The sequence below is a fragment of the Halyomorpha halys genome, unplaced genomic scaffold, assembly GCF_000696795.3.
Source record: "Halyomorpha halys isolate HHAL.00 unplaced genomic scaffold, Hhal_1.1 Scaffold2003.1, whole genome shotgun sequence".
NCBI lineage: Eukaryota > Metazoa > Arthropoda > Insecta > Hemiptera > Pentatomidae > Halyomorpha > Halyomorpha halys.
In genome coordinates, this window is record NW_027112727.1 from 33,894 (window position 1) to 45,164 (window position 11,271).

General features: G+C 36.4%; 1 protein-coding gene across 1 annotated transcript; it reads right to left on the minus strand.

Moving 5' to 3' along the window:
• Window positions 1–437: 437 nt before the first annotated feature.
• Window positions 438–8,931, minus strand: LOC106690977 (uncharacterized). The gene is made up of 8 exons (XM_014436602.2): window positions 8,715–8,931; window positions 7,599–7,893; window positions 5,722–6,008; window positions 4,841–4,942; window positions 4,623–4,760; window positions 2,662–2,745; window positions 2,418–2,574; window positions 438–586 (listed from the first exon to the last, which is right to left on the minus strand). Exons 1-8 carry the CDS (start codon window positions 8,902–8,904, stop codon window positions 493–495), a joined length of 1,347 nt encoding a protein of 448 aa, XP_014292088.1. The 5' UTR covers window positions 8,905–8,931; the 3' UTR covers window positions 438–492.
• Window positions 8,932–11,271: the final 2,340 nt, after the last annotated feature.

The window sequence follows — 11,271 nt, forward strand, 5'->3', positions numbered from 1 at the left end:
CATGTTCTTTCGAAAGCTCTGCAGCTCTTCCCGAAACCCCCCGTGTCCTGTTAGGATCTGTTGTCCCCACCAGTTACCAATTACCAATATAATGGAGAGTTAACAAATTCATCATTTAGTGAATCTCTTCGCTTATCGTTTGGTTTTTTATCACTTTTTGGCATTACTTAAACATATGTTTAGACCTAAATTAGACATTTTATTTAATATTTTTACAGATTTGAAATTGGTAGTATCATCGATCTTTTGATTTATTCAAATATCGATGACTGAAATTAAAAATAATAAATTAAAAAAAATATCGTTACAAAATATATACAATGTGTTCAAATATGAGAAGATATAAAAATATTTCAGCTATGAGTTATAAAAATAAAATTATTATAAAATATTATTTACTTATTCTAAAAGATCTATTTGGTTCCATTTAAATAAAATCGATTTCAAACAATCATATTTTCAATTATATAGTCGATTAGAAATAATGCGGGATCAAATCCTAATGTCTTCTTCACTCAGGCCCAAGTCTTCTTTGCTCACTGTGCTCTCTGGTTTCTTGGGCTCCACGTACAGGCAGTAACTCACACTGAAACAGGCAAAGAGCAGCCCACGATTAAAATTCTAAAATAATTAAAAATCTACCTTAAAGAATATAGTAAAACAATACTAGTACTTCGTTCGTCCCGTTGCAACTCAAAGCGGTTTATGGTAGACGTTAGGTCTCTACCTTTCCGCTCCTACGAATATTATACCTTTGATTTCTCTCGTTCTTATATTGAAGAACTTATAACCGCATATTTTGACTCATCTTTAGTCATATATTTATCGTTTATACTTGCCCACGCTTAGCGGAGAAGAGGGTGAGTTAAAGAAAAAAATATATAATCGCAAAGAGTGGAAAAAAGATAAAACAATGAAGAATAAATTGCTCCTTAGGCGTCACGTTATTTTTTCACTTGGAAATAACGAAAACTCCGAAACAATAAGCCCACAATATAACTACAACATACCCTATATAAACAAATATCGATTATGACTACTGGTGAATACCTTTATATGTAGATAACAGAAAACCTCAGGGTGTTACCTACTAGGTAAATTAACAAGTTGAAAGCAGTCCATATACATAAGAAAAAACAGCAGAACTATATGTACAAAAGTATAATAATAATAATAAGAAATATATGTACACAGAATGAAAAGGAAAAAAAAAGAATTCTTATCAATTAATTAAACAATTAAAACTTATAGGTTGACTTAACATTAACTTAAATGCTTACCTTTATTAACTAAATTTACATTATTATACAAAAGAGTATAAAAGCGAATATAAAATAAAATTTAGTTCAAACCCCACGTAGTCTTTGGGTGTACTCCTGGCAGAACACAAGGTTGTCCGATATTTTCTTTCCTCCCACCTTCCCCTGAAGTATGACGATGATACCCGCCACAACTCTCCTATCCAGGACGTGCTGAAGAAACGTTGCCACGCACTGCACTATATCCCCACTTCTAGTGTTAATGACCGTCCATTGAAGTAGAACACTTTAATTTTGAAAAAAAAAAACATAACATATACGATAACATTTCTCATGTGGTGCTATTTCGGTTCAAACAGTAAGGGCTCAGGGCCTGATAAACTATCACCCCTTCACATTCAACAGTCGTAACGTGTTCAAAAATCAAACTATCCCCTTTACAAAACCAAAACCAACTCCTCTAAACATATTGCTCGTGTTTTTTTTTTCACCATGGCAACCGTTACACTCTTTAAGGAAAAGAGCCCACCATATAAAACGCCTATTTTACTGGACACCTTGTCTATGTGGTACATGAAACGTTCATATTACTGGACACTAATACCTTGCCTGTAGCCTGTACCACATGAAACGTCCATCTTACTGGACATCAATACCTTTCCTGTAGCTTGTACCACATGATACGTCCATCTTACTGGACATCAATACCTTTCCTGTAGCCTGTACCACAGACACGTCCATCTTACTGGACACTAATACCTTGCCTGTAGCCTGTACCACATGAAACGTCCATCTTACTGGACATCAATACCTTTCCTGTAGCTTGTACCACATGATACGTCCATCTTACTGGACACTAATACCTTGCCTGTAGCCTGTACCACATAAAACGTCCATCTTACTGGACATCAATACCTTTCCTGTAGCCTGTACCACAGACACGTCCATTTTACTGGACACTATATACCTTTCCTGTAGCCTGTACCACATGACACGTCCATTTTACTGGACACTATATACCTTGCCTGTAGACTAGTACCACAACACACTGTTCGCAAGTTTTTCATTTTTTTTCTGATTTAATAAGGGATCTGAACACAGATCCCATAGCTTTGTATATAATAAAACCAATATACGGAATAAATATTCGTACTTTACCTGTAGATAAGAGTGAGGAAGAGGAAGCAACCGGAAGACACGAAGTAGAAGGCACCAATCCAAGTTTCCAAATATTGGGAGGCCACTTCCTGGTAGAGCTTGGTTATACCGAGGGGGATGCATGTGGTGAGAATGGCGTTTATTCCGAGGTAGGTTCCTGTAAGCAGGTTTGTATTGCTGTAATCTTTAGAAAGGATCATGTACAGGATAATAACAAAAATAAAGGATTCAGCTCAGTCCTCACCTAGTTCATCGCTGTCGACGATGGTGCTGATAACAGTGTTGGGCAATGGCAGGCAGGCCAGCTTCAAGAAGTAGGCAAGGCCACCTGCGATTGAAAATAATAATATATTCTCCAACGTGATGTGTCATAATAAAAAGGCTGGCATCATCACTAACATTCAAGGTATTTTTTTTTATCAATAATATTTATGAAATTTATTTACACAATCTGCTGCAACTTGCCCATTAAGTAAGAGTGACTAATGACATTCATACAAATATTATAAAATTAAAAAAATAATTAATTCAAGTAATAAGGACAAAATAAAATGCGTAAGATTTTGAACTAGGATAATAATATAATAAAAACACTTATCACATTTACTCTTTTATGTACAATGTTTACACTCTCAATCTGAGGGTGTCCGGGAGTAGAGCAGGGGTTATCGATAATAAACCAGTGGAAGTAAGTGCGCTAAAGCCACAAACAGTAGAGCAGGGCTTATCGATAATAAACCAGTGGAAGTAAGTGCGCTAAAGCCACAAACAGTAGAGCAGGGCTTATCAATAATAAACCAGTGGAAGTAAGTGCGCTAAAGCCACAAACACATCTGCCAATTGGCAAACTCCAATTGTCGAATTTCTTATACTATAGGTCTCTAGGCCACTGCTGTTTCGAGGTAGACTGAATGGATGGGTGGAAATGGATTGAACCAAAGAACTAGAATCATTAGAAAGATTCGTAATTTTAAGAATTTAGTTGGTATAAGGTCAAATACAAAAGGGTTATAAGGTCATGGCGTAATGATCTGCTGGAAACGTAATAGGGTGCATTGAGAATAGTTCTAAGGATTTTGGATTAAAAGGATTAGATATGTTTGATGTTCAAAGATTTAGCTGTTCCCCAATGTTCAGTGACCTATCAGAGGATACTCTTACAAATTCGAAGTTTATCTAATGAGAGATGAAAGGGCTTCCTGAGTAATTGGTTTAGTTCTTGTCTTTTAAGCCAAGTATGTTGGTTCCAGGTCTTTTGCAAATGCAGAAAGACCCGTACCGATTTGATTCTTTTCAATGGCTGAAAAGGCCTCGTTGGACTGTGGAGTACACAAAGCGTAATTTAGATTGATGCCTGGGAAAACTGTGCGATTCAACTGCGAAGGAAGAAATAAGAGAAAAATATGTATGTTATAATTTATCGAGGAGAACCATCCCTTCTTCAGGGAGTTCATCTAGGGATGGAAGAAGGTGGTTGGCCCAACACACTTTACATTGGGAAGGATTGGACCACCTGGGATCGCTGAGTCACTAATAGGAAATGAAGCAGATGCATAATAAGACCAGGAGGACTGTACCAGGCCTGTTTTGTTTTATAAAGGGCAGATGAGTCTTCTTAACACCATCTTTTCCGCAACTTTACAGAAGGCTATTTAACTTTACAGTCCCAATGGACGATAGCCGTCAAAAGCATTGTGTGCTTAACATTTTTTAATAATTGGTATGACCTGAGATTTCCCCAAAAAATCTGGGGGGAAATGTATTTTCTTAAAAAATATTTTGTGTCTTAACGATCGTGTTAAAAACATTTTATACTGAGTTATGGCAGCAATTTCTGCTGACTCTACAACTCCGAGCCACCTCCCTCCACAGCTCATATATATACCCCCATAAATCCCATGCTTGGCAGATCTGTACCAGTAATAGTTGTAGCATGTCGTAATGTTCATTGTACCATTTGTTTACCAATTAAGTTTTTTTTTCACTTTATTTCCATTGAATTTCGTAATTCTGTTTTGTTTTTTTTAATTTTCTCGAGTGTGAACATTCGTTTTCTCTTATTAAATAGTTTTCTGTAGTACTATTAAAAGTACTTTAAGAACCCAAAGAGAAACTTAGTCCTTTCACAATGAGAATTATAGATTTTTTTTTTGCTAGCTATAATTCACGCAGATTTAAGATAATGAAGTCGAATCAAGTACTCACAGAAGTAGAGGAATACCTCGTTGTCAACGAAGGCGAACATAAAAGTGGCCGCAGCGCAGGCGAGGCACACAACGATCCCAATGGTCAGCTCTTTACAGTGCAAAAACTTCCTCAGGATCATTGGAACCACAGTCGATCCTATTTCATTTGATAGAGTCAATAATTACTTCTCAACAATACAATACTATAAAATAAAACAATTTGTTACTGATAGTTACCGACGATGGCGATGAAGAAGCTGAAAATACTGAAGACCTGGCCCTGGTACAAAGAGTAGTGGAACTGGATCTGCAAAAACTTTCCGCCCTGAATTGCCTCATCTGTGAAAAGTAAAACAAAATATGAATACAGCTTAGTAACTTACAAGGGTTATTCAAATTCAATGATACTTTGAGAACAAAACTCTATCCCACAAAAGTTTGCAAATTACAATACCCCTTTTCTTTGTTCAAACTGTGCAATCGCGGATGTGTAAATAAATAATAATAAAAATAAATAAGGTAATGATGAAACAATATAAGCACACCGTAAATATACTTATGAAGATTAATGAATATAATAATACAACAAACATTGAGATAAAAAATTAAAATAAAGTTAGTTAAAAAAATCATGATGAATACATTGAAACCTGTTGTTGAGTTTGCCATGGTAACCCAGATAAACAAACAAAGACTGGACTTATTTTTCGAAATCTATTCCACTCCGAGAACTTTCCAAATTCTAACAAATTATTTATCGGAGTAGTATTAGTGAAACAATTGGAGTTCTGGGAATGGTCAGATTCTCCACCCAAGTTGAGTGTTTGCGGCTTTAGCGCACTTGCTCAGCCTCCACTGGCTCATTACCAGTCTATCAATTATAATAATTAAATCTATCAATTGACAAAAAAAAAAGTATTAGTGAAAGATTACATATCACATTTATTTGATTATTTTAAGTGCTAAGGAAAGACATCTCAATGACACGAAATTGTTTCATATAGTTTCTACTGTTAAGCTTTAAAAGAGTTAAAAAAATTACTTCTAATTTTAGTAATTACTATTATTATTAATAATAATTATTGATAATATTATAAAGTAGTATCAGTAATAATTACTGGTTAATATGGTCGGTGCCGTTGCCAAAGCGATTAGCATGAGCCAAAGTACCGTTCCATTTTCTCTACGCCTGAAGACCTTCTTCACTAATTGCACTGATTCCTTCAAGGTCTTGCGATCGTATCCTTTATTCTTGATTACAACGATAAGAAGGAACAATGCGAGGACCTGGAGGCAGACGCAAAAGGTGAAGAGCCAGAGGTAGCCGAAGGAGGTCACTAACAGTGTTGTCAACAAACCTCCGATCAAGGCAGTCATGAGGGTCCCAATCATGAACAGCTGAATTCTGGGGCAGAACAGAATAAGATAAAAAAAATTAAATGACAGAAAAAAATTAAATAAAATTGACAAAATAAGCTAATTGTGAAAATACATTTAATATTCTTGCTCGTTAGCCGCTCCTCACCTTCAGCAATCATGACACAAAGAACAGAATAATGATTGTGTTCCTATTTTTTTTTTTATTTATTTAAGTATTTTGACCACTCGGGCGATTTACACTGGATTTACAAATTAGATTACAATTGGCATGTTCATATAGTTGAAATCACAAAGTAAGAAATTTAAAATTACATATTAACAATTACAATTTACATTTTATAAAGTTAAAATTAAAATTGACGTAGTGAGTAAATAACTGTTGTGGGGTCTTTTCTGATCATTTCCTGCACACACGAAGAGAATCGGTGTGATTCCTAAGCAACTCAGTAAGAATCTGCCAGTGAGATCATTTCTTAAGATAGTGTTATTTAAAAACTAAAAATATTCATATACTTTAAAATGCGCGAAGGAGCTTATAGAAGGGTCATAGAAGGAATCATAGAGGGAGTCGTACAGGGGTTCAGTGAGGAGTTCATAGAGAGGCTTATAGGGGGGGCCGTAGAGGGATTCTAAGGGGGGTCATGTAGGGGATCAAACAGGGGCTCATAGAAAGACTCATAGAGGAGCTCATAGAGGTGCTCATAGTGGGGGTTCATAAAGGGGCTCATAGATGAGTTCATATACGGGCCCGTAGAGAGAGCCATACAGGGTATCATTGAGGGGGTCACAGAAGGGCTCTTAGAGGAGCTCACAGAGGCGGTCATAGAGGGTCGTAGAGGGGTCATAGAGGGGCGTAGAGGGGTCATAGACTATAGTCATAAGCTCGTTAATAGTTTCGGTGAGTTATAATGATCCTGTTGGACATTATAAGTTATTTCTTTCCTCATCTACAAGATGTTCGCTCTCTGCTTATGCACCTTCTATGGCCTACCGGTATTGTTTTTGGCTTTTCCTCTTCCGAGATTAAAGTTCATCTTGCGGTTACCGTGCGTGGCGCACCTCTGTTTTAATTAAGGTAATTCCTGGAATACATCACCTTAATAAAGATCTTGGAGCCTTCAAAGGTGTTTTCCAGGACATTTCCATGCAGTGGAGGACACTGTCTAATGGCCACCATGTATACAATACTCCTGAAATCTGTGTAAATGAGTACACCCGTGAATTCATATTTTTGATAATCAAATATTTCACAGAGTACACAATGCCTTAAGGGGCCACTCTTCCATCAAGATGAGCGACCGCGATAGGCACCATAAAAAATAAAATAAAACAAATTTTTTGGATAGGAAAAATTGAGGATTGAACCCAAGTTAATTGACAAAAAATATCCTTAAATACTAAGATCATCAAGTTTCAAGAATATAAATCGTTTCAAAACATCATAATGCAACGAAAGTAGACAACACATTTTCATACTTAAAACTAATAAAATCATAATGGAAAAAAAATAATGGAGCTCTAACAGTATGTAAGAAATGATATATTATTTTCTTATTTTATTGTTTCATCAGTAAATTAATATTGATAGTGATATTCTAAATAATGACAACTCTACCTTAATGGCAACTCCTCCTGAGACGATTCCGCCATCAGGATGCAGGTTCCTCCCATCTGCATGATACTTTCACCAAAGCCACCCGCGGCAATGGCCTGTATGAGGACGAGGATCCAAGGGGAAGAGTTCCAGAAGTAGGCAGAAGCAAAGGAGGCCCCGACGCTAATTAACTCTCCAGTGACGCCGACGTACATCAAGATTTTGCTCCTCCCCGTGAGATCTCGCAGGAAGCCGAACAAGAATCCGCACATTGCCGTGAATACTGCCTTTATTACTGATTGTGTTGATAATATTTCTGCAACAATTTCTATTTTTTTTTAACAGCACTGGGAAAGGATTTAGTAAAATTTAGTTAACTTTCAAAAAATATCAAATAATAACACGATTTATTTGATGTATAAGATATACAGAGAAATTTATAAAAGGGACGAAAAATGAGTTAGGAACAATATAATGATTTTACAGAACATCATTTCCGGTTTAAAATCCTTTCAAAAAGTTAATTATTAAGGATTATACCTATTACTCAGGATTATACATGTTATTCATACTCAGAGAAGGAACAAACTGATAAGGTTCGTTGCGGATGGCTAACGATTTTACAAATTTCAGTAACTAGGCTAGACTAAAGATATACCTGATACGGCCATCCATTGTGAGACAGGTCGATCCTCATGCGTCCAGCGAGGTATAAATGTTAAAAGTAAAAATGACTTAATTGTAAGACTTTAAAGAATCTTAATTAGTTAAAGTTTTGGACCGTGTGGGCTCCTGTTGGTGTTATTGACTGCTTTTGACTAACGAGTGGTAAGAACAGCCAACAACTCGTTATTGGACACTTTTAAGCTTCTTCAATAGATGAACCTTTATTGAACTAAAAAATAAACTAGAAAAAAAATCCTTCTCACTTTGATGATACCTAAATAAATTATTAATATGATGGTATATTTTTCGAAAAAAAAGCGATTATATTTAGATTCAAGTACAGAACTATATTTGATATAATTATGATATACGAAAACATTGACCGGCCAGAACTATATTTGATATAATTATCAATCAATATGAAAACATTGACCGGCCAGATCGCCGACCGTCAGCTAATATATTACTAACCGACGATATTTTCAATGATGCCTTTGTCACTGCAGATGAACTTGTTGAGGTCCTCCGGAGGCCCGTCAGGACAGCAGGACTTCTGGACCAACATGTTGTAGGTGACCCCGGAGGACATGATGGAGGCCACCGTGCTGATGATCACCGGGAACACCACGGACAGCCCCTTCAACTCGTTGATGATCCCCATGTCGTCGGTTCGGAACAACTCGGGGTCGCGTTCAGTCACTTATTGATATTGTCTTATCTTATCACTGATTTTGATACGCGATTTCGTGCCAACATTCAACGAAGATGAAGGAGTCATTGTTGACTGAACTGGTAATATTTTCTCAGTTTATTTGTCTTCTCGTAATTGAAGCTATGGAGCGCAAAGAAATAAATGGTTGTTTTAAGTAATTTGAGACGTACTGTCATTGTTATTCAGAGTTAAAGAATTTTCAAACAATTTTGCCTCTTTATGGCTATCATTATCAGTCCAGATTTAGAATACTGAGATATAAACTAGTTTTCTGCTAGTTCCTATTCCGTATGGTTCAGTAAGATCCAATATTCCTCGAATTTCTTCTCAGATTTACTCTGAAAATTCAGATGATGCCTCAAATATTACAGGAGCATTTCTAAAATGGTGCACCGTAGTGAAACAGTTATGGTATGACTGAGTTGCTCCATAGATCTTCTCAATTGCTAACAAATTAATCTGCTAATGTCACAATCTGCTTGTTATCCTGAACGAAATGAAGGTCTGCTTGTAAATGATAGTATATCTAATTAATATTCATGTAGGTTTCTGAATTTTAGATCAAATATGTTATCTCAAATATTCACTCGGACCTGCTAATGTGTAAGAAAGGGAAAGGTGTCAAACATAATTTATTCGTTTAAATTATGCATATCGTACTTTTTAAAAATATTTATTTATTGCTATTTACAACTGTACATTATAATACATTTAGTAAATCTGATCTAAGTTAAATTGGAGTGTTACAAGTGTTTAGAGAAACTACTCATTGGTAGCACTCTAATGACATTTTACATTAGCTGGTCTCGTGGCCATCTTCTTTTCAGGCACCTCAGAGGATTGTCAGGAATGGAAGAGGATGTAAGGTTAGAAACTAGGGGGTTTGAGTAGTTAGGGAGTTTATAATGGAAGGAGTGATATCTGGTTCGGGCTAGATCGGTTAAATAGGGAACATTAAGGTCTTTATGTATGATTTTATTTGTGACAAAGTACGGAGCATTGAGGATTTTACGAAGGATTTTGGATTGTAAGGATTGAATACGAGAGGAATTCGAAGGTTTAGTAGAGCCCCAAAGCTCAACTCCATATGTGAGATTGGCCTTATTACACTCATCTAGATCAGTTTTTTGTAATGAGTTGGAAGTTTAGACCGTTTCTCTAGTAAGTGCTGTAATAGTCGAAATCAACATGCAGTTTCCTGTCTTTTCAGTCTTGTGTGAGGACTCCAGGTTAATCGTTTGACCAAATGTAGTCCAAGGTAGCGGATCTGTTCAATAGGGGTAAGAGTAACATCATTAAATGAAACTGTAGGGCAGCTAGTAGGTTTACGACGAAGGGTATAGGTGATTTGATGGGATTTATTGGAATTTATCTTAATCCTCCAATTACGACACCATTCTTCGAGAGCTGTGATATGGAATTGGAGATTTTGGGATACAATTAATGGGTTATTATTAACAGCGAGCACACATGTGTCATCGACATACGTGGTGAGGATAGTGTTAGGATTGGTTGGAATTTCAGTTGTATAGACGGTGTAGAGGATGGGACCAAGGATACTACCTTGAGGAACATTGTGGTTTACTTGGAATAATCTATCAATGAGAAAGGAACAAATGATGAGAAAGTATGTAGGAGGTAGGAATTTACAGAGTTTGTAAAGCAGTCCCGAGTGCCAGACTCGACCAAAAGCCTGTTCTACATCGAAAAAGACTTACGCGCAGTAAATTCCGCGCTCCAAAGAAGACAATACTACACGATGAAATTGCTGGACAGTAGAGTGGGATGTTCGGAATCCAAACTGGTGATCAGGGTGTAGTGTAGTGTAGATAGTCGTCACATAGTGTAGATAGTCGTCACATAGTGTTGATAGTCGTCACATAGTGTAGATAGTCTTCACATTGTGTAGATATTCATTACATAGTGTTGATAGTCGTCACATAGTGTAGATAGTCGTCACATAGTGTAGATAGTCGTCATATAGTGTAGATACTCGTCACATAGTGTTGATAGTCGTCACATAGTGTAGATAGTCTTCACATTGTGTAGATATTCATTACATAGTGTTGATAGTCGTCACATAGTGTAGATAGTCTTCACATTGTGTAGATATTCATTACATAGTGTTGATTGTCGTCACATAGTGTAGATAGTCGTCACATAGTGTAGATAGTCGTCATATAGTGTAGATACTCGTCACATAGTGTAGATAGTCTTCACATAGTGTAGATAGTCTTCACATTGTGTAGATATTCATTACATAGTGTTGATAGTCATCACATAGTGTAGATGATCGTTAAAAATGGCTATGCATAT

Excerpts from the sequence above, each read along its gene's own strand:
- LOC106690977 (XM_014436602.2), bottom strand. The coding sequence starts at position 8,904 with ATGGGGATCATCAACGAGTTGAAGGGGCTGTCCGTGGTGTTCCCGGTG. Across the intron at positions 4,761-4,840 it reads CTTCTTCATCGCCATCGTCG|GATCGACTGTGGTTCCAATG; the intron begins GTAACTATCAGT and ends CAAATGAAATAG. Across the intron at positions 2,575-2,661 it reads CGTCGACAGCGATGAACTAG|GAACCTACCTCGGAATAAAC; the intron begins GTGAGGACTGAG and ends ACCTGCTTACAG.